Consider the following 25,926-nt stretch of genomic DNA (forward strand, 5'->3'; position numbering starts at 1 on the left):
CATCCAAACCCCAAATCCATACAAGAGTTTACAACAGCTTGTCAGTGCAGAACCAGGGTTTTTGTTGTTGTTGCTTTGTTCCTCGTTCTTCTATGTCAAGGCAGAAAATCACAAGACTTTTTCAGCAAATGCCCAATACTGGAACACCAGTGAGAGGCAGTCAGTTAACCACAAAGAATCACCCTGAAAGATATATTGCCACAATGTATATGAAAGAGGTCTTTGTTTTGTTGTCAGCAAAAAAGAGCTAAAGTATCTCTCCAGCTAAACCACAGATTGATCTTGGATGCAATCTGACAGTCAGCTGATCACTGGCAAGACAGCATCCTTGTACTCCATTTTAGGCGGGATATAGTACTCTTGCGAGTGGTGTTGGAATCAGATGTCTCTGCAGCACCAGAGGGATGCAGGATAGCATCTAGTTGACCCTGCAGGCCCGGATCATGAGAAGCTGGAGGAGGATGAAGACGGGTGCCATGATCAGTCCGTACCACAACTCATGGCTCTGCTCCCCGAGCTTCTGGCAGAGGAGCATCTCAAAGACAAACTTAAGGCTGAGCAAAGTGAGGATCCAGAAGAGGCGCAACACAGCCAGGCGCTTCTCCCCATCCTGGAAGAGGCGCACCGAGACAATGGTGGTGAAGTAGGTGCTCAGTCCGTCGGCGGCGAAGAAAGGGGCGAAGACCCCCCACCAGCTCAGCCCGGTCGCCACCCCGTCCACCTTCAGCACGAGCAGCACCGACGCCGCCAGCAGCGCCAGAGCCTGCAGGAGCAGCTCGAAGGGCGCGAAGCCCAGCCACTGCACCAACTCCCGCAGAGAGAAGAGCATCGCGCCGCTCAGGGGGGGGCGCGGGGGGGGCGGGGACTCCCCACTGCCCGCCAAGAGCAGGCCGGGCCCGCCTGGGCCAGAACGAGCTCGGCTCGAGGGAAGGCTGCGTCTCTGCCGGAGTCCAAGGAGGCAGGAAGCTGCTGCGCATCTGCAACCGGCGATCGTCCCTGCGGAAGGCAGCTATGGAAAGACTGAACGAGGGCGGCCCGGGCAGGCAGGCGGGAGCGCGGACAGATTCACGCAAGAAGGGGGTGAGGAAGGGGCCGCCAGAAAGGGAGCCCGGGCGGTTGTTTTGGCCGCAGTCGCCTTCTACTTCCGTTTCCGGCATTTCTTGTCTCGACTTCCGGCGTGGTCCATTGACGTATGCGGAAGAGGAAGGAATGCCGGTTTTGAATCAGGTGGAGTGCCTGGGGAGTGGGGGGATACTCGAATAAGTTAGGATAACGGGAGGGTTATCCTGCTGTGTGCGAGTGTGTATTAAGTGCCGTCAAGTCGCTTCCAACTCATGGCGACCCTATGAATGAAAGTCCTCCAAAATGTCCTGTCTTTGACAGCCTTGCTCAGATCTTGCCAATTGAAGGCTGTGGCTTCCTTTATTGAGTCAATCCATCTCTTGTTGGGTCTTCCTCTTTTCCTGCTGCCCTCAACTTTTCCTAGCATGACTATCTTTTCCAGTGACTCTTGTCGTCTCATGACGTGACCAAAATACGACTGCCTCAGTTTAGTCATTTTAGCTTCTAGGGTCAGTTCAGGCCTGATTTGATCTATAACCCACTGATTTGTTTTTTTGGGCAATCCACGGAATCCGTAACACTCTCCTCCAACACCACATTTCAAAGGAATCTATTTTCTTCCTATTAGCTTTCTTCACTGTCCAGCTTTCACACCCATACATAGTAATAGGGATTACGATGGCATGAATTAATCTAGTCTTGGTGGCCAGTGACACATCCTTACACTTCAAAATCTTGTCTAGCTCCTTCAGTCTCAATCTCCTTCTGATTTCTTGGCTGCAGTCTCCCTTGGCTGCAGTCTCCCTATCCAGCCGTGCATCCAGTAAATGGCAGGAACGGGGCAGCCCATTTGAGCTTGAATCTGTTTGGGGGGGGTTTAGCAAGGCTGCAGTGAAGAACGAAGGCACCTCTGATCATGTGCAGAGTACGGCGCCTCGTTTCCATCCTCTAACTGTAGCTTGGTCTGGGGTGGTTATCAGAAGGTCATGCTAAAGACGAGGGGAACCTGGATTCAAATTCTTATGCGGTTCGTTGGGTAACCTTACCAATCACTCCGTTTGACTTGGGAGGATGAAATGGAGGAGGAGAGAACAGCGGGTGTTGCCCCAAGTTCCTTTGCAGGGAAGGCAAGGTAAGAAGGTGATAGCTAGCTGGTTAGTTGGTTAGATGACTGTATGGATAGCAGTGCTAGCCAGTTGCAGCCAAAGCAACAAAGAATCATCTGGCACCTTAAAGACTAACTTATTGTGGTGGCAGCTTTTGTGAGCTAGAGTCCACATTGCCCAGTACATGATGTTACACTTAGATGGCTGATGTCTGTAGAGAGAAAAATATAAACAGTTGGCTCAAAACCATGAAATACAAGAGATGCAGTTCCTGATATTTCTTTGCAAAACAGAAATGTATTCAAGGCAAGGGAAATGATTATTCATATTGGTAATAAAGACTGTGATAATATAATCTGTAAATAAATGTGACAATTATTTGTTTTAAGACTTAACAAGCAAGAAGCAGTTCATAAAGCATGACAAAGCAAAGTCCAGACTGATTATTAAATATATATGTTTTTGCTGTTTCAGAGAGCAAATTTGCTACTAACATGGCGATCTCCTTGTTGCTATTAACAAGTAGGTATGCAGATTTGTGCTAGTGTGGCCAATGGCGTCGGCCTTCCTATAAACATGCCATTATATTTTAAAATTGGCCACTGTCCAAGTGTGTAGGCTAGGGAGGTACCACAAAGGATGGTTACTGTGGGATTGTTGCTTTTGAGGCAGTTCCCCTTTACTGGCCTTTTGTAGAAAGGTTTGGATGAATTATCTCTTTGCCCAGCTGAAGGCTGGCTCACAGGGCCACATTTGGGACATCATAATTTGGGAAGGGGGAGTGTATGCAGTGAACCTGGACAGATTCAGGAAAGAGAAGAAAGCAGCTTGGTTAAGAAGCTGAGATGAGGAGAGAATGATGCAAGCCAGAGCAAGCAACGTAATGGAAGGAGAGAAAAGAAGCAAGAAGGTACCAGAGTCTTTTGACCAAGTAGGAGAGGTGAAGAAGCAGGCATACTGTTGGAGGCAGTGAGATGGAGCATTTGAGTGGTGAAGGCTTGAATTTGATGCAGAGCATGCCAGTGTAGGAGTTCAGAAAAGGGAAGAGATGGTCCTGTGATTTACTAGAGACAGAGCCAGGTCTGGCAGACTTTGGACCAAGTCTGCTTGGCTCCTGTGTGGTCTTGGCAAAAATCACTGTCCCTTGAAGCTCAGCTCCACATCTGTAAAATGAGAAGTGTAGCATCTTTTCCAAGTTGTTCTGAGGACAAACTCATGAAGCTTTTGTTCTACTTTACATTTTTAAAGTGCTGTACTACAAGTGATTAGTTGAGAGACCAAATTATTAGACTGACCAGCATTGGTGTGTGAGAATGCAAGCTTCTGAGTGTTGTGAGTGGGTTCCAAAATATCCTGAGATGTCTGCAGGGAAGGGAAGTGGCATTTATGGTCTGTTACTTTGAAAAGTGTCTTGTAGTTTTCCAATTCTATGCATTTGTTCAATGTCATTGTTATGGTCTGTGGCTTTCTGCATCTGGTATGTTTGAAATATGGACAGAGAACACATGAAGCTGCTTTATGCTGAATCAGATCCTTGGCCCATCAAAATCAGTATTGTCTACTCAGACTGGCAGTGGCTCTCCAGGGTCTCAGGTAGAGGTCTTTCACATCACCTACTTGCCTAGCCCCTTTAACTGGAGATGCCCGGGATTGAACCTGGGACCTTCTGCATGCCAGCAGGTTCTCTACCACTGAGTCACAGCTTCTCCCCATGTAGATGCTGGTGTGTGTATTTGGATGAAACCCTTGCCTCAAAGTTATTTTGAAATTGCTTTGTTGCATAGTGATGCCAAAAAGATGACAGGCATAGAGTATGGGTTAAGAGAAAGAGCAGAGATATCCTGGTTTGACATCCTGCTCAAGATCAATGGATCAAGGAGCTTCTAAAGGATAAAGGTAACTGTATGGTTTGACATCTCGCTTCATGAAGTCCCTAAGTGGCCTATGGTAAGCTTCTTTTGCTATCTTGGTCCCACATCTGCAACATGCAGTTTACCTACCTTGCTGGATTGTTGTTAGGGTTACTGCGATACTGTACGTGAAGTGCTTTGAATACTTGAACCATGCTATTATTATAATTCTTCCTCTTAAAGTGTAGAGCAGAATGCTTGGTTCTCCCCTCTGTGCAAATTGCCACTTTCTATGATGATAGTATGTTCTGGTTTATTTTAAGTTTTTAGAGAGTGGTGAAAATGCTGGCTAGTGGCTTTGGTGTGAACAGAATGTCTGTCACTTATTACCTTAAATTGTTGTGCAATGGAAAAGAATGCAGTCCCAGTGTCCTCCTTTCCAGTCCTTGAAAGTCAGCACTTTCCAAGGGAGAAGAGGCAGAGAGGGCCATATCAGCAACTGGGGGGTTATGCCTAGGATGTTCCAGTTGAGGAACCCGCATATCTGGGTTTGTGCTAGGCAGTAACGAATGAAAACTTCTCCCCCAAGGAAAGCTGACCAAGGATTTCACTTCACACCTAGGGCTGTATTTGACGATGCTTCTGGAAGGGAGGGAAAAGAGCAGTGACTCAGTGACAGAGCAGCTGTCCTAAATTCATAGAATCATAGAGTTGGAAGGGACCACCAGGGTCATCTAGTCCAACCCCCTGCACAATGCAGGAAATTCACAACTACCTCCCACACACACACACACCCAGTGACCCCAACTCCATGCCCAGAAGATGGCCAAGATACCCTCTCTCTCATAATCTGGCTAAGGTCATAGAATCAGCATTGCTGACAGATGGCCATCTAACCTCTTCTTAAAAACCTCCAGGGAAGGAGGCCTTACCACCTCTCGAGGAAGCCTGTTCCACTAAGGAACCGTTCTAAGTGTTAGAAAATTCTTCCTAATGTCAATCAATGGCATCTTCTGTGAAAAGATCTCAGGTACCAGGTGTTGGGGAAGACCTTTATATTTATTTACTTCATTTATACCCTCTTTTATCCTCCACAGGGGAACCCCAAGTGGCTTACAACATTCTACCCTCCTCCATTTTATTGTGACTGTAACCCTGTGAGGTAGGTTAGGCTGAGATAGCGTGACTGCCCCAAGGTCACCCAGCAAGCTTCCATGGCACAATGGGGATTTGAGGCTGGGTTTCCCAGATCCTAGTCTGACACTCTAATCACTGTACCACACTGGTTCCTTCTCTCTGTCTGGGACCCTGAAGAGTGACTGCCAGTCAGAATAGCAATGCTCAGCTGGATGAACCAGTAGCATAAGACATCTTCATACGTGAATGCATGCTCACACTGAGGATTTGGAAAAATAGTTTATATTCTGTAGAAGATGGGATCATTTTCCTTGCTAGAAGCCAGTCTTAAATTTGTAGGTGCAAGTCTGCAGTAGAGATGGCGAGAAGAAGCCAAGATTCTTGAGTGCAGTGTTCAGAGGCCTAGAATTTTTCTCAAATCCTGTTTGTGCCAAGTGATCTATTTGAACACTGTTGCTGCAGGCTGCTGTCATAGATTAGGTGCTTTTAATGAAGTTGTTGCTTTTAACAAAGTTGTTGAACAACTTTATGAAGATCTACCAACACCTGTCATGATAGCAGAATGGAGCCTCTGCATGTGGAGATAGTATACTACTGGAGAGAAGTTGCAACGGAGGGCTGTTGCCTTCATTTTTTGCTTGTGGGTTTCTCAGAAACTCACAAGCATTTCTTTTGGAAATTGAATGCCAGACTAGATGGGCCTTTGGTCTGATCTCATTGTACTCCATTTGGGACCAGAGGTTGGCCTCCAGTTGCCGATTCTTCCTCTGTTACAGTTCTGTCAGAAATGAAGGCCTGCATAATCAAGTCTTTGCTTTTTGCTTTTTAAAAATTCTGCTGTACCAAAGCAGTGTAACGAGTCTGAAGTGTGCCAGAAGGCAAAGCCCTATCTACCCAGATTAGGGAAAAAAAGCCTTAAGAAAGATGCACATGGAAATGTTTGAGCTCCCAAAATCTCTCTCTCTGCCATCATCGCTGCAAGGCAGGCAGGTGGTGCCTTCCTTGTTGCTTGCCTGAGAGCAGGAAGTTAGAAGAAGAGGAGGAGGAGGAGTTGGTTTTTATATGCCGATTTTCTCTACCTTTTAAGGAAAATCAAACCAGCTTACAATCTCCTTCCCTTCCTCTCCCCACAGCAGACACCTTGTGAGGTAGGTGGGGCTGAGAGAGTTCTGAGAGAACTGTGACTGGCCCAAGGTCACCCAGCTGGCTTCATGTGTAGAGGAATCAACCCCAATTCTCCAGATTAGAGTCCACCGCTTTTAATTACTACACCACGCTGGTGCTATATTAATGGCCTCTGTGGGGTGTAGAATTCAAAGCCAAGGGAGCCTGTTTTGCGACAAGTTATATTATAGGTACAGCCGGTTCAAATTCTATTGTCCTTCTTTTGCAATTGATGCCTGTAAACTCCCCCATCCTCTTTTTTTTTTAAACTGCGGAAATATTTGGCTGTTAACAAAATACCAGCGGGATTGAACGTTTTTCTCACCCACTGTATGCCTTCCCCCCCACCCTGCCCCTTTTGCTATCTTTAGATGGCGGCACGGAAGATCCTTGTTCTTTTCGGCAGCCAGACTGGGACTGCCGAAGACACAGCTGAGAGGATTGGCCGGGAAGCCAAGCGGCGCCATTTCCAGTGCAGAGTCGAGGCCTTGGACAGCTACAGTGTGGTGAGTGCTGCTCTGAGGGTCAGGAAGTCTTCTGTTTGAATTTTGCCTCTATTGTAGACTCATTCAGTGGCTTTAGGCAAGCCACTCTGTCTTGCCCTCAGCCTACCTAACTGGCATATGGGGGTAACAGTACATCCTGTAAAGATCCCTGGAGAAAGAGGATGACTGGAAGAGAATCCAAGGGAAGCAATTGATTTTTTTTCTTCACACATTACTGAATTTAACCTCCTTTGCTTTTCAGGATCTTCCCCACAACTCTTAAGGGGGTCCTACTGTCCTTAGTAGTAGGCATCATATTGCATCATATTTCATTCTCCGCTTCAATTTGCCCATTTCTATAATATTCTGCTTTGGTACAGCAGAAAAATATTCTCTTTATCCAGGACTTAAGAATTGTGCAAACTGTTTAAGAATCTTAAGTGTACCGAATTACAGGGGAGCTTTTATGTTAGCATGTTGTAATGTTTTGCCATCTTTGAAGGCTGCTGCAAGCAAACGTATGATTGTGTCCTTGTGGTACAGGGGCAGCACAGACAGTAACCGCTGCATTGTTGTTCTGTAGTTACTATAAAGGAGTCAGCAATGGAATAATTGCTCCACTCTTGGCCAAGGTTGCAGCCTTTCAGCAGAAGAACTAGTTACTCTTTTTCATGCTGAGAAAAATTTCCATATTACTGAAAAAATCAGCTATTTTTAAATGTAGGCATTGAGGCTAGACTTTGGATGCTCTATTACATATGCAAGTACTATAATTTGTTTTAATGACTGTTACTGAAAGATCTATTGATCATATAATGACCTGTTCATTTGTTTTTTGAAGGCAAACTTGATCCATGAGCCACTGGTGGTGTTTGTCTGTGCGACCACAGGCCAAGGGGACCCTCCTGATAATATGAAGGTATCCTTAGTGCTTTGATGTTGGGGTTGATCACCAGGCTATCTGACTTGGGGGAACAATAGCTGATTGGGTCAGGTCCTAGAAAAAACGGAACCACTGAGTTTGCCTGGGGTCTGAGTGCTTTGCAGTATTGTATCCTATCTCTTTACACAAAATCTGACCATGAATTGTCTCAGGCAGGGAGAATATTGTCTCCTAATCACAGCTGGCAGGGATGAAAAGAATCCTGCCTGGTATACAGCTAATGGTGTGATTTAGATTCCTAAACAGTGACAGGATCTAGTGCTGCAAAGGATTCAGGCACCCAGTGGATTGATTTTGTCTGAGTTTTTCCCACCCCTGCCTGCTGAAATGTTTGCAAACTGGAGATGCTAGGGAACTTCTACCTGCCAATTATGCACCCTCTAAGCTGCAGATGTCCTCTTCTAATTATGGTAGTTACCCCCCCCCCCAATGATGCTAGCCCCAATTGTCCTGGTGCAAAAAGGAGATGCCCACCAAGGAATGCAATTCACACAGTTTTCTTGCGCTAATCCCATTTTTTAAAAAAATATATCTTAATTTTCAGAATTTCTGGAAGTTCCTCTTCCGAAAAAGCTTACTTGCCACTTCCCTGTGCAAGATGGACTATGCTGTCCTGGGCCTTGGAGATTCCTCGTATCCCAAGTAAGCGCACGACAAGTACAAGCAGAACTGTCGGGATAGGTTCTGTGTGGTTTCAGTTGTTGCTGAGAGAAGATGCAGCTCTACGGGGACTAATGGGAAGAAGCGGATCCCCCCAGGACTCCTCTAACTGCACTGCTGTGCTTTTTGACCAGGTTCAATTTTATTGCCAAAAAACTGCACAAGAGGCTTTTCCAGCTCGGGGGCAATCCTGTTATGCCTGTGGCCTTGGGAGACGACCAGCATGACTTGGGGTAAGAAGTAGCAGTTGTGGCTGGCTTCTCCTGCAAACCCTGGGCGTGGCATTAGTAGGGCATCCATGGAGGCCTGGTCGTGAGGGATCCCCCCCCCCATTCCCTCTTTGTGAACTCACATGCCTTTATAATAATCTGTTCTGAACGAAAGCTTATCATCTTTCGTCAGATTTTTCCCTGCTGTGTATTTTTCCTTTATAATGTAAAATTAGTCCACCATTTGGGGTAGGGGAAGAACACAAATGATATTCTCCTATTATTAATTGGGGAATATGAAGGACTGTGGGGACTAAGGAGATAAAGACTCTGCATGGGCTCAGAGGCATGTTCTGCCTTGTAGCTTGCAAGCATGGAAAGAAACAACCCCAATGAATGTGCGAGATCCCTGTCTTCTGAGGTTCATGCATTCTGCCATTTGAAATAGCATTTAGGATCACACACTGGACAGAGGTTCAAAAAGTAGCTCCTCCCCCATCCAGAATGATTCCCATCTCTGGTTTATTTTCTGCAGCCCAGATGCGGTAATTGATCCCTGGCTTTTGGACTTGTGGGGGAAGTTCTTAGCTTTGTATCCTCTTCCTTCCAGCCTCGACATCATTGGTCCAGATATCGTGTAAGTACAGAGAAAAAACAGCATGTTGAGAATTTTGCCTTCTGTTGTCTCCAGTTTTGCTTTTAAAGAAGCAAGGGGCTGAGGCTCAGTGGCAGAGCACCTGCTTTGCATGCAGAAGGGGCCAAGTCCAGTCCACGGCATCTCCAGTTAAAAGAATTGGGTAGTAGGTGATGTGGAAAAACTTCCACCTGAGATCTAGGAGAGCCACTGTCAGTCAGTGTAGACATTACTGACACAAGACCAGTGGTCTGACTCAGTATAAGGCAGTTCTGTGTGTTCAGGGTTCTAGCCCTTGGGGTTGAAAGGTATGGGCAATATGTGATGTCTTGGGAGCCAGGAGAAGAACATGTTAGATCTTTCCAAAGTCATGGGGTAGCCACAGCATCTGCATAACTCATTGTTCTTTTCCATGGCTAACGGAATACGTGGTACAAATATATTATCCAGGCACAGGATTTCTTTTACTGGTGCAGATTTTGATTTTTCTTTTCAAAAAATAGTTCAAATGAAGCCCTCTAATGGGTCATAATCTGAGTATGCATGTTTTCTTAGGCTGTTGTTGTTACCCTCTTGGTCTGCATTTGGTAGAATTGTAGGGAAAGGGACTGGTCTTCTGTGGTTGATTCAAACAGACAGAGTCAGGTGCTACAAATTGAAAGGGTATATATGTAATTCCCTCCATGTTGCTTTCTTTGTTCCAGTTTACCACCCAAATTCACCTTTCAGTTTTTGGAAGAGGATTCTGGCCCTCTTCAGCAGGAGGAAGTCTCCCGAGAAGCCCCTTCAGAGTTGCATCCCTTCGCTTCCCGGATGGCATCCAATCAGAGGGTGACAGCAGAATCTCATTTCCAGGATGTCCGCCTCATTGAGTTCGATGTCACAGGCTCTGGAATGGAGTGAGCTTCCACTTACTCGTGCCGTTCGAGGTGTCTAGGAGGTCCCTTCTCTAGGGCTTCTGTTTAGGAAGCAGTGGAGAACAGGCATGGACCCAAAACCTGGTTGGAGGCCTCTTCCAGCTACAGCTGCTATTCCTAAGGCCAAGGGAAAGCTGCCAGTCACTCTTCCACTGTGCTTGGACCTAGCCCTTCTCTTAGAACTGAGTCCCAGAGCACCTTTATATTCTATTTTAATTATGTCAGAATTTTTAGATTGCTATAAGCCTTTTTAAGAGCCAGTTTTGGACCAGAAAGCAGGATGAAAATACAACCAATCAAATCTCATGCCCAGGTCAGTGCGTATTCTACATGCAGTGATAGCACCATGTCAAGGCAGATGGTGGGTAGAGCAAAGGGCCTTCTGCATCTTCGTCTGAGGATACCCTTCTGTTCGGTTGTTTAGGGAGGAGCCCTGCCATGCCAGATCAAAGGATCAGGACTGGCATTCTGGTCTCCCAGCAGTAGATAGCTGAGCTGCTTCTGAGAACTCATAAGCAGGGCTTGAAGTTGGCAGCCTTCTTCTGTTCCCAACACCTAACAGTTGGTAACACACTGCCTTTAACCATGGAGGCTCTATTTGGGTTGTCAAAATCACAGTTAGCGCACGTTAATAGCCCAGTCTGCATAAAGCAGATCAAAAAGGAATATCCTGAAGTGTAGGTTGGAGGGTACATGATACAGCAAGCCCAGTGAAGCTTTGCATGTCTGGGTTTAGCGAAAGCCTTGATAGGAGAGATCCTGAGAATCCTAGAGAGGCTGCCTTGAGTTGCACAATGGAAAAAAGATGGAATGCAGATGCTGTTGTTTTTGTTACGATTTTGTATTATTACTGATAATAATTTGAAAAGAAGAACAAAAGAAGAGCCCTGCAGAATCAGAACCAAGATCTGCCTAGTCTAGAATCCAGTTTCCTGCAGTGACCAACCAGGTGCCCCCAGACTGCCTATAGCAGGGGCACAGAGGCCCAAGCTTCCCCCTATCACTGCCCCCAGCAGCTGGCATTCAGAGGTATGCTGTCTCTGAACATGGAAGTTCCACTTAGCCACAATCGCTCACAGATATTGATAGGCTATCCTCCATGAATTTGTCTAGTCCCCTTTTAAAGCCATCTCAGTTAGTAGCCATAATTAAATCCTGTAGCAGTGTGTTCCACAAGTGACTTATGCATTGTAAGAAGTCCTTTTTGTGTGTCCTGAATCCGCTCTCCATCACTGTCATTCAGTAGCTTGGCCTGTGCATTTTATACCCACCGAAAGGAAAGGTTGAACTGAGAACTTCCTGGCTTTTAGCGGCTCAGCATTTGGCTATAGTAGCCCTTAGCTACAACAATATGCCAGCACTCCCACATTGATAGAACATGGTGGGAAGCAGACGGGATAGGCCCTGCTCTAATAACATTAATTAGAACAAGCTATCCAAGAGCAGAGGTACTTTGTTCTCTCTAGCAGAATCCTGATTTCCTGTCTGCTTCAACCTCTCTCTTGTTGAGAGCAGAACAGGAGTTGAAGAGACTTCAGAACCCTTCTAGCTTTCCCCTTTTATCCCACCCTTCATCCCAGGGAGTACACGGTTCTCACCTCCTCTGTTTTATTCTCACAAGAACCCTGTGAGGTCACCTAGAGTGAGAGACAGCGTCTGGCTCAAGCTCAGCCAGTGGGTTTGATGGAAGGGTGGGGATATTCACCTGTTCAGGTGCCCTCCCAGTTAGTGGGAAAGGCTATACACTGGTGCCACCTGTTCCCCACAGGTATGCTGCTGGCGATGTGGTGATGATCCAGCCGCGCAATGCTCCTGAGGAGGTGCAGCTTTTCTGTGAACTTCTGTGCCTGGATCCTGACAAGCATTTTATGCTAAGACCTACAAAGTCAGGTACGGCCAGCTCCCTGCTGCTCTCTTCAACCAAATGGCCACTGAAAGCTGTTTGCAGTCCTGTCTAGCCCTCCTTCAGTGTGGGGTGGCTGCTGCTCTCTGGCCCCCGCACCTCCTGGGGTCTGAGTAGCCTGTTCTTTTTCACAGGCTGGGGTGATGTCTGATGTCTCCCTCGGAAATTTGTCCAACTGACTGAAGTCGGCTTTGTGAAGGATGCTGGAACAGAACTGTTTTCTGGCTATCTTCTGTGGGTAGCTGCCTCAGGGGAGCGCTGGTGCCCTGGCAGAGATACTGATGTGCTTCTTCCTTGTGACATTTCAGACACCCCCCTTCCTGCCTTCCTGCCCCAGCCGTGCAGCGTCCATCACCTGGTGAGCCACTACCTGGATATCTCCTGTGTCCCTCGCCGCTCCTTCTTCGAGCTCCTCTCCTATTTCTCACCCAATGAACTGGAGCGAGAGAAGCTGCAGGAGTTCAGCTCTGCGCAGGGCCAGGAAGACCTCTATGCTTACTGCAACCGGCCACGCAGGACCACGCTCGAGGTAGGACAGCCTCACAAGTCTCTCTGGGTTCCGCAGCCCTTGCCCTGCTCCCTGGGGGCTTTGCTGCCCTCATGTGATTCTGCTTCGTGGGGGGCTTTTGCACTAACAAACCCAACATTATTTCCCTCTTCTCCCCCCCACCAGGTGCTCTGTGACTTTCCTCACACGACTTGTGCCATTCCATGCGATTATCTTTTTGACCTTATCCCGCGGATCAGGCCCCGTGCCTTCTCGATTGCTTCCTCAATGTTGGTAAGGAAGGGACTGTGTTTGGTCTGTTTTATTGACAAGATGCGGTTCGCATAAATCACTGAATTTTCAAAGCAGCTTACAGACCATTAAAAATGACAATAAAACTATCATCCTGAAAACAGGGAAGCAATCAAATTCCATCTAAAAACCAGGGCTACGGTGGCAGCAATAAGACCGCCCAGCAGAACTTTCAGTGTATTAAGCATCCTCGTCTTTTAGCATTTCAAGCATTTCATCCCTGGGGAAGAAGAAATATATTCCCCTGTCCCCAAAATCAGACTAGAGGTAAAGACACATGAGTGACCCAGGGAAGAGTATTTGGCAGGACTGGGGTAGCTAATGAGAAGGCCCTGCTCCCAGTAAAAGCCAGTCTTGCAAACCACTGCAGAGAGATATAGATACACTGATGCCATCCTAAAGTGAGACTCTGCCAGGCATCTCTATCTGATGCTCCAGGGCCAAAGTGTATAGCTAAGAGGGTGGAGAACTATGCATAGCCCCTACTCCAGGTACCAAATTGTGAAGTCGCATTTGGATGAGAGAGCCACAAGCAAGAGTGAGGATCACTGCCTGTGAACATTGGGAAGCTCAGCTGGGTCAGATCAAAGGTTTATCTAGTCCAGTGTCCTTTTACCGACAGTGGCCAACCAGACACCTCCAGGTAGCCCACAGCTATAGCCTGAAGGCAACACCCTTCTGCAGCTCCTTCACCCCCTCAAACTGGCACTCAGAGATACACTGTCTCTGAACATGGATTCTGGAGGGGTAGCCAAGTTAGTCTGCTCCGTTCAGAAACGTCTTGTGACTACTGTGGCATAAGCATTGGTGCATCAGGACCCACTTTAGCAGATGCATCAGGACTTTTGTTTTATCTTGATGGGCAGCCTTGATCACCCTGGGTGCCCTTTTTGGCACCTTCATTTGCACCTCTGTGGTGCAAGTCCTTCCTCTCCAATACTTTTTGGGACAGGGTCTTTTTTTCAAGAGTCCTTCCCTTAGCCCAGCCAACTGGTCCAGGAGGGTACCTCCACTCCCCCCACCCATAATTTTTATTAAAGAAAAGAAACATATACATACTAACCATACATACAACGTATTAGACCTTCCGAAGGGTACTCCACTTGAGACGTTCCAGATTCCATTTCTAGCACTTTCCCCTATCTCTGTCCCTAGGCTCTCCCCAACAGAATTGAGATCCTCCTGGCTGTGGTGCAGTACAAGACCCGCCTTAGTAAACCTCGACGTGGCCTCTGTTCATCGTGGCTTGCCTCCCTTGACCCACAGAATGGTAAGTTCGACAGCAGTGAAGAGGAAGGATGGTGGGGGGAAGGTCTCTCTCTCTCTCTCACACACACACACACACACTGTAGAATGGTCTTTCCTTTTGCAGCTTAAAAGCCGCCCTGCTACCACTGATTTCAGTTTTATCCCAGTTCTGCTGTTGCTATTAATGTAGCCTCCTCGATGGATGTAAGAACACAAGATCAGCCCTGCTGGGTCTAGTTGTTTGAACGTGCTGTCTCCCACAGCGGTCAGCCAGATACCTCTATAGGGGACCGGACACTGGATGTTTTGTGTGTAAATCAGGCACTCTCCCACAGAGCCACCATCCTCTCCAAAAGCAGTTCGTGTCTGTCTTAAAGAGCGACAAGCTTTTGTTCAAAGCCCGTTCCAGGAAGTTGGGCACTCAAGAGATTGTGAGAGACAGCATGGTTTTGCCTCGCTTCCTTCTTCAAAGATCAGTTGCTGATTGCATGAAAAACTAAATGACTCATAAGAAATATTTAGGGCAACTTTTACTTTATAAATTTTATCTCTCCCCGCAAAGCTTAATTCAGTGGTTGCTATTTGGCCCAGATAAAAATAATTACATTATTAGTGGCTAAATGTTTGAGGGCAGTAATTAAATGTAAAAAGGGTTAATTTTGAGGATTGTTCACAGTGGGTAGCCGTGTTAGTCTATTTGTAGTAGTCAAAAAGGGCAAGAGTCCAGTAGCACCTTAAAGACTAACAAAAATATTTTCTGGTAGGGTATGAGCTTTCGTGAGCCACAGCTCACTTCTTCAGATACACTGAGGATTGTGTTAGTGTGGTGCTGCTTGCGGCCTTTGGCTGTTTAAGCAATATCATGTAAGTAAATGGCTTATAAGTGCATAAAAAGAGCCGTGCTGGGTCAGACCAAACACCCATCTAGTCCAGCATTCTGTTCACACAGTCGCCAACCAGCTACCTCTAGGAAGCCCACAAACAGGAAGACAGCAACAGCATCATCCTGCCTGTGCTCCCCAGGAACTGATTTAGAGGCATACTACCTCTGGTACTGGAGGGAGTAGGCATCCATCATGATGAGTAGTCATTGACAGCCCAGTCCTCCGTGCATTTGTCCACTTCCCTTTTAAAGTGTTCCAAGTTGGCGGCCATCACCACATCCTGGGGCAGGGAGTTCCACAAATGAACTATACGCTGTGTGAAGAAACACTTCCTTTTGTCTGTCCTGAATCTCCCACCTGAAACCCGCTGCAATTTGGCATGCCTGCTGTGGAAGCGAGCTCTTTGTTTCCTTGCCAGGGGCCGCGAGGGTGCCTCTTTGGGTGAAGAAAGGAGGCATGAAGTTCCCAGCTGATCCAGACACGCCTGCCATCATGATCGGGCCTGGCACAGGAGTGGCGCCTTTCCGAGCAGCGATACAGGAGCGGGTGGTCCAAGGCAAAAAAGGTGGATGCTCTTAAAACGGGGAAAGATGTTCTTAACGCTTAACGTCCTGGTGGGGAAGCAGCTGTTGTGTGGAGTTAAGTGGATGATGTTGGAGTAGGTTATGTGATCTCCCCCCCTTCCTCCTTAACCTGTCAACAGGTGGCGCTGTTGATTCTGCTTTGAAGAGCACTCTTTGAAGCCATGGCAACGGAAGGGGCCTACTTGTGTAGTGGTGGTGGTGAGGGAGTGAGGCAGATATTGCCCTGTGCTCTTTCAACTTCTGCTTGTAGATCCAGTCAGATGCTGGGGGTTTGTTCACATCTCTGGCAGCAAGGCAGAGCAATCCAGTATTGTCCTTAGGGCGGTTGATAAAAGTTGCAAATTGTTGGTTCATTTTCATCTCACGATTTCCATATTTGCCGAAATCTCAATATCGGTGACTAGGGTCAGTGTCCTATTCCGGGTTCAAATACCCTCACTTCCTTGAAACTTACTTGGGTGACCTCTTGCGGCCTAACCTACTTCATAGGATTGTGGAAAGGATAAAATGCAGGAACCGTCATGAGCTCTGGGCTCATTAGAGGAAGGGCAGGGTAAAAACAAATCTAGTAAGGGAGAAAATAAATGCTTGAGATACTGAAGAAAATGTGAAATAGTATACAATATTAGTGAACAAAGGTGCCATTTTGTGCTAGAAGAAAATGGCTATTTCTGTATTCCCCAGGGGCACCTAAACGGTAACACATGAAATGCAAAGAATGTGAGTCGCAATGGGTGTATTGTACAGAGAGCCACGTTTGGGCGATTGGCTGTTAAGGCTACCGGGAAAAGTCCCAATGGGCCAGTGGCCTGAGGGGAGCTATTCCCCCCCATTGGGCCACCCTGCCCCAAGTGAGGGGTGGCCCTCACCCCATCCTGGGAAGGAGGGGCACAGCCCCGCCAAGTCCTCATGCAGCAAAGAAGGCTCCTAACCGACCTGCACAGGGCAGGCTCTCCCACCTTCCCTCCCTCCCTTCTTCCCGTAGGGGCAATCCCAGGCTTGCTTTGCCTCTGTCAGTGGCCTCAGGCTGCACAGGAACATCCCTGAGCCAAGCAGAGCCTCAGAGGGATGAGCCAGCATGCCCTTCGATCCACACCCCCAACTGGTAACGAACCAAGGCCCTCCATTAGTCAGTCTGCCCACTAAACCTTCTTGTAATTGTCTCGTTGTGGTATTTATTGCTGAGACTTCCACCCTGTCTTTCAATTTACATTTCCAGATTAGGAAAAACAAGTCACAGAGCATTTATAGCATACCACAGGGCAGTTACTGTGACATGACCCGATTCTGATGCCCCGTGCTCTGTTGCTTTACAGGGAATTGCTTGTTCTTCGGCTGCCGACAGAGGAGCAAAGATTTCTACTGCCAGGCGGAGTGGGAGGAGCTTGTGAGAAGGGGTCTCCTGACGCTTTTCACAGCCTTTTCCCGGGATCAGGTGAGTTCAGAGCACGAGGTTTTGCTGGGGTCAGATGTACATCCAGGCATGGTGTGCGTATGTTCTCCAGCCCATGGACTTGTTTGAAGCTTGGGCAAGAATCGTAGCAGGCTGCCTTGCAGAGCTGTGTTTATCAAGTCGGGTAAAAGGAGAAGATCCTGATAATGAAACCTGGACTGGTCAATGCAGAGGCTCTGTACTATGGCAGGAGCTGATGTTGCATGCTCTTCTTCTGTGCCCACCTGAAGAAGGTCCTGGCAGACTTGGGTAGCTCACTAGGCCTCACATCTCAAGTTTCTGCTTTGAGAAGTCTTACATTTGGGCCATGAGTGGTTGGGGGGCAGGGGGGAGGATGTGTTCTCCAGTGTTGACCACATGGGGACCAGCCATAAGACCTTTAGCAACGGTCAGCTGTAATCAGTGCCGTGGAGGGGGTGAGGTACTGCTAAAGGGTGTTGATTCTCTTGCCGTATGCATTCTGCTTTGTACAGTCACAGGATGAACAAGATGCTGCTCAAGGTACCAGTGCAGTGACTGAAAAAATGCTGCTCAGCCCCTCTGTGGCTCAGGAGATTTTACTAGGGTGCCCATATTCATCTTTGCAGCCTTGAGGACTGGAAGTTCATGTCTTACTTTTTGAAATGAAGCTTTGCTTCTTGGGATGCTAACCTTCCCTGCCCACAGAGAACACGGCCCACCGGCAGAATTCCCCTATGTAGGGGCACATCATGCGGTTGTCAAAGTGGTTTCTCGTGCACATACAGTGGGGTGGGGTGGAGGGGAAAGCAAAGGTATCCCATCACAGGAGGCCACAGCAGAGCCTCCAAGCTGCTCAGGTCCTGACCTGACCCTCTGCATAGCATTCCTAGACTACCACCTGTCCCACTCTGGCCTATGGGCGTGAAAAGATTTTCTTGGAATGTATGGCTGGTTCCCTTGCTGCAGTTCCCTCCTTTGGCCAAAGCCTGGTGGGGTGCATGCAGCTTGGATCTTCTCCAAAATCTCTTGGGTCCCCAGTTCAAGACCCTCTGTGTGCTCAAGCCCCACCTCACAGCCAAGTTTCTATAAATGGGAACCTCAGTGGATCTCAGCCTTTTTCACACCCGCACTCTTTAACCTTCATAATATGGTGACTTGTGTGTTTGTCCAGCTTGAGCCACTAGGCTCCTTGTATTTACCTGATAAAGTTCTGTCCTCCTCCTGACCTTGCAAGTGCATGTGTTTTGGCTGAAATTATTGCTGCTTCCTGTTTGGTGCCCTCCAGTTTCTTGCAGTTCTTGTCTTTGAGAGTGATTTTTAGTGTGTATGCTGTGATTCTGTGAAAGTACAGGAATGAGCGCAGAAGGTTCTTTGGGCCACAGGTTCCAGCTTCTGAAGAGCTTTTCTTTCTTGTATTTTTGCTTGTGTGTGTGTTTTAATATAGTTTGTTGCACTGAAAACTGATTTGTTGGTAACCAATTTTATAAATCTCAAAACAAAATAAATAACAAATTTCTAGTCCTTGTGGGACTACTCAGAAATCTCTGAAGCCTTGAGAGGAGATGTAAAAGAAGGCTGGGGCTTCAAAGCCCCATGTATCACTTACCATTTGCTGTGTCTAGGAAATTCAGAATAAATTTTGCAAAATGGTGGGGAAATTGCACCGAAAAGTAGGGAGGGGGAGATGTATGGCAGAATGCTCTTTTTTTCCTGTGAAAAGATACCCCGATAGAAAGGGTCCTTAGCTGATTCATCAATTAAACAAAGCTGATTGATTGGATTAATCAGTTAAGCATTTTGAACTACTAATATAGTGATATCTGATATGGATAGGCCAGGCTAGCCCGATCTAGTCAGATCTTAGAAGCTAAGCAAGGCCAGCCCTGGTTAGTACTTGGATGGGAGACCACGGAGGAAGTCCAGGGTCGCTACTCAGCATTGCTACACAGAGGCCAGGGAATGGCAAACCACATTTGAATGCTGCTTGCCTTGAAAACCCTACCAGATCACTGTAAGTCGGCTGTGACTTTACAGCCAAAAAAAAAAAGTGTTCTTGGTTAAGCAGATGTTTATTGTGCTTTTAATACAGGTCTGTATAAAAACTGAAAATGGCAGGGATAATTTTAGAAGAAGCACCCCTCCTATCTTGCTCAGGAGGGCCTGCCTCTTCTTTAAATATTCCCTGCTAAGCCTTCGTGTGTTACCTAATAACAGTGTCTACTTTTTTCTTCTTTCAAACTTTTTTTCCTGCTCTGCAAAGTTCTTGATTCATTAGCTGTTCGAAGTATTTGCTTTATTTATAGCCTGCTTTTCTCACTGAAACTAAAGGCTCAATCTAGAGATGTTGTTGATTTAATAGCTTGAAATCTCACTGGGTCACACTCAATGTATTTGTAAATAGTTTGAGAAACACCGACCCTTACCCAGGAGTGGTTCTGCTTGTAACTTTAAAAGTGATCATTTTCCTATCGGGTTTCCACCTCTGAGTTGTATGCACGGGAGGTCAAGGCTAGTCTTCCTGCCAGCAAACTTGACTTTCATATCCAGAAGGATTCTCGGAGAGAAACTGCAATTCAGTGGATACACACTTACCTGAAAGTAAGCCTCGTTGAGCGTACTGGGACTTACTTCCTAGTAAGCATGCACAGGATTGCATTGAACAAAGGATGGTGAGACAACAAGAGGGAAAGCCATCTGAGCGCTTGCATTCAGCACCATTTATTAGCACTTGATCTGAAGACAGCCTGGATTGTTTGAACTCTTATCCAAAAAGACCATCTCTTGTTCATTCTCCGGCATCTCCTGTTGAAGGATCTCAGCTATCAAGTGTTGGAAAGGACCTTTCTCTGCCCGAGATCCCAGTGAGCAGTCAGAGCAGATAGGACTGAGCTGGGCGGACCAATAACCAACTTGGTATGAGGCAGCTTTGTATGACAGAGCAGTTAACGATGAAGGGCCAAATATTTTTAAAAGCCCACATCATCAGCACACCGCGATGCCAACCTTTCAAAACAAAACTATCAAACCCAAGCTCCAGCAGCCTAAGTCATAAGTAGCAGATCTAGTCAATTAAATACAGTTTTAATTAATTAACCAAGAGGGTCATGTGGTTAATCGACCACCACTTCCAATGCATAAAGCGTTGGGCCCCCTTTCTCCCTACTGGTTTTGGGATATACCAGGGATCTCAATGTGTGGAGCAGGGTTCTGACTTGGCTCCTTCCCCACCCCCATTCTGAAACGGCAGAGTCGCAGGAGAGGGTTGTGCCCGTGTGATTCCTAAGGTGTAGCTCAGCTCTGGAAAGTGGCCCACACACACATTCCGCAGAGGGAGAGAACAAGGAGCGGGGCAATTAGAGACCCATCCTGGTGTTCACACCCAGCTTCTGGCAGCAGCCGAGGAACACACAGCATGTGCAAGCACCTTCCTCAGTTATCCGGAATCGTCATCATCAGCGACAGTCTCCCTTTGTGCATCTGATTAATTGCTTTCCTCCCTCTGTTTCCCTCTTGAACCCGGATCTGACTCTGCTGGCAGGCATCTCGGGTTATTTGCATGCATGTGCCCTTGCGCACGTGTGGTTTGGGACCCATCACCCTCCAAAAATGACGTGTGCTCCAAGTATTCCTTCCACCAGTAATCTTGGCATGTTCTCAAGTTTAAAATATCCTTCAGTGCTCTTAGGGCGGCGTATTCTCCACAGTAATAGCCAGCAGTGGGGCAGTCCGCATTCTGCACCAAGAAAAGTGGAAGTCTGCACTGAAATTGCCCTAACTAGCATAATTTTGTGTATGCGCACATTGTTTACAACGCTGGTTTTGCTAGTCATGCATAGGGGCAACAACAATGGAATCCTGTTCTCTGAATCTTACCCGGATTCTTTCTCCCCCAGCATCTCAATGTTAGCATCTCCCCTTTCCTTTCCCTGATGTATCTTTTCAGCAATATGGGCTGTGATATTTTAAAATTACTAAAAACCCAAAAACTGTGATTCTCGGCTCAGTTCTGCGTTTGCTATTCCATTTTGGTCTCCAGCAGAACTGCAGCCTCTAAACAGCTAAATTGTGTGTAAGAGTGATCATACAAATGAGGTCTGACTGAAGGCTGTGATGTTTACAACCCTTCTCACAGAGATTGTTTAATAAGAAGAAGAAGAATAGTTGGTTTTTATACCCTGATTTTCTCTGCCTTTAAGGAGTCTCAAACCGGCTTACAATTGCCTTCTCCTCTCTCCACTACAGACACCTTGTGAGGTAGGTGGGGCTGAGAGAGTTCTGAGAGAACTGTGACTAGCCCAAGGTCAGCCAGCAGGCTTCATGTGAAGGAGGGGGAAAACAAACCCCGTTCACCAGATTACAGTCTACCACTTTTAACCACTGCACCACGCTAAGGACATAGCAAGTCTGCTTTACTTTCGCCTCTTGTCTGTTGTGCTGATCAACAGGGAGATCTACCTTTAGTTAACTTGGGGTGTGTTTTGGCCTTCAGGCACTAGGTTCACCCATCGCTCCATGCCGAATCACTTGTCACAGTCATTGGTCTATGTATTCCATGCTTCCACCTTCATGCTGCACAAGCATAGAATTTTATTTTAGAGACAGACTTCAGCATTCTGAGAATCTTTGTTGTTTTTAAAAAAACAAGTTTCTAGTCTTGGTGGCTGCAGTGTGTGAGGGCTTCAGGACTTGACCCCATGGTTAGTGGCTGCAGGATAAATTATGCAAATAGCATGTGCATAATTGATACAGGATAGAGAATTTAGTTATTTGTGGTTGCTTTCAGAATGAGGTAGTATAGATACCTGGTGAGCAGGTAGAATTCAAGAATGGGGTCAAGATTCTACCCCATTATCCTCAAATTGGCCTTCTGATGAGTCCTGCTGGCCATAGATGCCATTCTGTTTTCTTTCCTCTTTTTTCTGTATGTTGGGAAATGGGGGGGGGGGTTTGCAGGTAGTGCCTCTCGGCGGGGGCGGCTCAGATGTGTCCATGGGGTTTCTAGTTGTGGATCTCAACTATATTATACATTACCATGGCCTGAGTTGTAAGTTTTAGGTAATACATAACAGAGGTTTAGATTAGCGAAAGATGCCTTCTCAGGAGGGGGGAAAGCTAGGCATCACCAAATTAGGGGGAGCTGGTAGAGCGTCATGATTGAGAGCATGCAGAGGTGTGATCAGGGAGGTGGTCAGTTCAGATTTAATTGCCATAACATCGTCGTGAGATGGCTCTAGGCAATTCACCACATCTCAGCTCAGTTCTCTCTCTCCCCCCCCCCCCCCGCATCTGAAACACAGGGTTAATATTACTGGCCTACCTGGCAGAGGTAATGTAAGGATTATTGTGGGAAGTCGCGTGAAAGTGCTCTGAACGCAGAAAATGCTGTATCAGTTCTGAATGTTGTTATTAGACCGTGCTTCTTCCTTAACCCGCAGGAGCAGAAGGTTTATGTCCAGCACCGTATCCAGGAGAACAAGAAACTAGTATGGGACCTGGTGAGCCGGGGAAATGCACACATCTACCTGGCTGGGTGAGTGCCAAAGAGCAGCGATGAAGAAGACCTGAACTTGTGTGTGTATGTTGGGTGGGTTGCCCCACCCATGCTGATCTGAGACACCCAGCTAATGTTATCTGCAAAGTTGTAGTGTATCTAATCCTTGAAAATTACCCAGAAAGAGCTTGCGTTGGGTTGTTTACACAGGTTTGATCCCACAGGGATCCTCTTATCAGCATCCTATTCCCCCCAGATGCCTCAGAAGGCTTACAAGCAGGGACACACAGGCATGCCATTGTCCCTCTCTCCACCCAGCAATTGGCAGTCGAAGGTATGCTGCCTCTGAATGTGTGGAGGCTCTGTTTAGCCATCATGGCTAACCACAATTCATCTAATCCCCTTTTAAAGACTTCTGAGCTAATGGCAGTGGCTGAGGGCAGCTTCTTAGGGCTTCCCCACAGGGGAGGGAGCTCAGCAAGTGCAATGCTGTAGAGTCCACCCTCCAAAACAGGCATTTACTCCAGAGGAACATCTCTGTAGTCTCTAATTCCAGGCGGTCTCCAGGTCCCCACGAAGGTTGGCAGCCCTAGTCATAACTCACTGGGGGTTTGACCAAGCCACAGCTTAAAAGCTGTGGCTGACTGTGATGTCTGAATGCAGCCCATGGATCTGATGCTTCCCCTTTGATGTAGGAGGGGTGACCTGAGCATGGCATTCCTCCCTTCCTGGTCAACACTCTGTCCCTTACACTCTGTTCTCTTCCTCTTGTCTGTCTCTGCATAATTTGGCTAGCTTACCATTTCTGATTACCTGTTGTGTGTTCAGTTGGCCATCTGCTTCCCCAGATCTTGACGTGATCCTCCAAAGCAAGGGTGGGGAACCTTTTTTCTGCCAAGGGCCATTTGGATATTTATAACGTCATTCGTGGGCCATACAAAATTATCAACTTAAAAATTAGCCGACCAAGCCCCAAGCAGGCAGCTGCACCTCCTGGGTGTAGCCATCCAGCCGCATGCCAGGGTTTCTCCTGCTCTGCATGGTCGGGGCCGGATTCTACAGCCGGCTCCTACTACCTCCTCCTGCAGGGATGAAATGAAGACACACTGGCTAAGAACTCGCCCCCCTCGTGCATTCTGCCCCTGTCCCCTTTAACCCCTCCATTGTTGCCACTTCTGCCCCCAGCCCTCTTGTAGTACAGAGGGAATACGTTTCTCCATGGCCCAGGTGGGAAAGGGTTAACACAGTTTCTTGGGCTGTCTTAGCAGCTCCATCGCTAACGATTTTTCTGTGTGTGTGAAGTGCTGTCAAGTCGCAGCCGACTTATGGTGACCCCTTTTGGGGGTTTTCATGGCAAGAGACTAACAGAGGTGGTTTGCCAGTGCCTTCCTCTGCACAGCAAGCCTGGTATTCCTTGGTGGTCTCCCATCCAAATACGGTACTAATCAGGGCTGACCCAGCTTAGCTTCTGAGATCTGACGAGATCAGGCTAGCCTGGGCCATCCAGGTCAGGGCAACGATTCTTCTGCAAGGGGGGGGAAAAGTTCCTTTTCTCGGCAAAACAAACTCACATCCACCTTGAATAGAGGCTATTCCTGTCTGTGGGAGGAGGCGGATCACCAGTCTTAGATCCTTCTGAGCTAGAGATCTGCCAGGACCCACAAAGGGCCAGACCAAATGATTTTGCGGGCCTTAAACGGCCCGGGCCTGACATTTCCCACCCTTGCTCCAAAGTAACAAATCTATTGCGTGGCACCGCACACCTGGAACGTGCCCTCTTGTGTCACAAGCACTGTCAGTCCTTGGATATGACAGACAGAAATCTTTATTCACCTCCCTGTCTCAGGTCGGGGAGGCGTATGACTGGTTCTCCGGGCAAAACAGGTTCTGTTTCATTCTCGGACATGCAAAGCAGGCTCAGGAAGTAGGTGGGCGTACACTTGGCCTAAACAGGAGCCTCCCGCTTGAGCCACCTGGAGATGTCTTCAGGGGCAGAAAATTTTAAAAACAGGCAGCTTCAACCATACCAAAGCTGAGACTGGGCCGTCATCATAAAAGAGCTGGCAGAGACCCTAACCATTCAGAGATAATCCAAGCTGCTGAATGTTCAGCCACCATGTTTTTGTTTTGTAAGATTCCAGCCCCTTTTTGGGTTACAGAGAGAGAGAAGGGAAAACATGGATGACATATTATGCCCAGTTACTCAGCAAGAGGGCAACACACTCCCACCTTCCAGGGTTCTGGAAATGAGTGGAAAGGTACCAGGAATGACTGACAAGGTTGTGGTACAAATATGTTTAATTTAATAAAATAAAAATTGCAGTGAGCCTGCTTGAAATTAAGCACAGTCTGTTGGGTTTTGCTATTTCTCATTGTCCTGAAATGCCCCCACCCCACACCTCCAAATTCCTGCTAAGGGCCAAATCTCCCCCCTTCTGCTGAAGATAGGTACCATTTTTACTATCATGGCCTACTCAGGGTTGGTTGGTGGATTATCCACAGTCTCTGTTTCTCCCTTGTAACAAAGACACTTTTCTTCCCAGGAATGCCAAGCAGATGCCAGAGGCGGTGGCAGAGGCCCTAAAGTTTGTCTTCCAGTCCGAAGGAGGCCTCTCTGCCTCAGAAGCCGAGGAGTACTTGGCAACCTTGGATCGGACCCACCGTTTCCAGGCCGAGACCTGGTCTTGAGTTGCAGCAGAGGCTTGGATGACAGAGAATGCTTCTTACCCAGGGCTGAACAGATGTAGCCAATGTGAGGGTAATACCCAGAGAAGGACCAATAAACCTTGGCCCAGGCAGTTTGTCTGAGCCACCTGCCTACCCCCTGACTTTTAGGCAGCTATGGGACAGAGGGAATGCTATTCCGTTGTCTCTGTGGGCACCTCCTCTAAATTACCTCCCTTTCCATGGGCTCTGAATACCCTTTTATTGAATAATGTGTACACTTAAGAGAGAGGTTTCTAGAACGGTATCCAGTTGTGATCAGGTCACAAACTCGGAGGGATTTTTCCTTTTGTTTTTAAAAATAACAGGATCGTGGTTCTTGGGCACTGGACAACTTACCTTGTCATTAAGAACACAATAATTGCTTCTTTAAGTCAGACCAATCTGTTTCCATTAGTGGCCAACTATAATTGTTTCAGGATCTTCCCCATGAGGGGGAGTGCCCTTCGAGGGTCTTCTCTCTCTTGTTCTGTATTTTCCCTGTAATTCATCTCAGTGTGTGACCTGGTAAGGTGATGTATACTCTGATGGTTGCAGAGAAAGTTGATAGATTTTTTTTGTCTCCATTTCTCATGGTACTTCAATTAAGGTTCCCCACCCCCACAAAATTGATTGGCAGCAAATTTAGGACAGACCAAAGGAAGTACTTCATTACGCAATGCACAATTAACTTGTGGAACTCACTGTCATGATACAGGGTGGTGGGCTGAAG

The 25,926-nt window shown here is 47.2% G+C and overlaps 2 protein-coding genes across 3 annotated transcripts; one reads left to right on the forward strand and one right to left on the reverse strand.

Annotated features, from left to right (window-relative positions):
• Window positions 1-390: 390 nt before the first annotated feature.
• Window positions 391-1,157, reverse strand: TMEM203 (transmembrane protein 203). The gene is made up of 2 exons (XM_056860124.1): window positions 1,070-1,157; window positions 391-996 (listed from the first exon to the last, which is right to left on the reverse strand). The coding sequence occupies exons 1-2, from the start codon at window positions 1,155-1,157 to the stop codon at window positions 419-421; spliced, it is 666 nt and encodes a 221-aa protein (XP_056716102.1). The 3' UTR covers window positions 391-418.
• Window positions 1,158-1,206: 49 nt separating this feature from the next.
• NDOR1 (NADPH dependent diflavin oxidoreductase 1) lies at window positions 1,207-25,242 on the forward strand. Of its 2 annotated transcripts, XM_056860312.1 has the most exons (15): window positions 1,207-1,227; window positions 6,691-6,825; window positions 7,646-7,723; window positions 8,292-8,389; window positions 8,542-8,640; window positions 9,152-9,253; window positions 9,955-10,149; window positions 11,936-12,057; window positions 12,379-12,599; window positions 12,744-12,851; window positions 14,025-14,139; window positions 15,420-15,566; window positions 16,902-17,020; window positions 22,435-22,529; window positions 25,034-25,242. In XM_056860312.1, exons 1-15 carry the CDS (start codon window positions 1,210-1,212, stop codon window positions 25,176-25,178), a joined length of 1,797 nt encoding a protein of 598 aa, XP_056716290.1. In that variant the 5' UTR covers window positions 1,207-1,209; the 3' UTR covers window positions 25,179-25,242. The 2 variants fall into 2 exon arrangements, with proteins under 2 accessions (XP_056716290.1, XP_056716289.1); XM_056860311.1 differs by lacking the exon at window positions 8,542-8,640 and having other exon boundaries at window positions 1,213-1,227.
• Window positions 25,243-25,926: the final 684 nt, after the last annotated feature.

This window comes from Euleptes europaea, chromosome 14 (genome assembly GCF_029931775.1).
Source record: "Euleptes europaea isolate rEulEur1 chromosome 14, rEulEur1.hap1, whole genome shotgun sequence".
NCBI lineage: Eukaryota > Metazoa > Chordata > Lepidosauria > Squamata > Sphaerodactylidae > Euleptes > Euleptes europaea.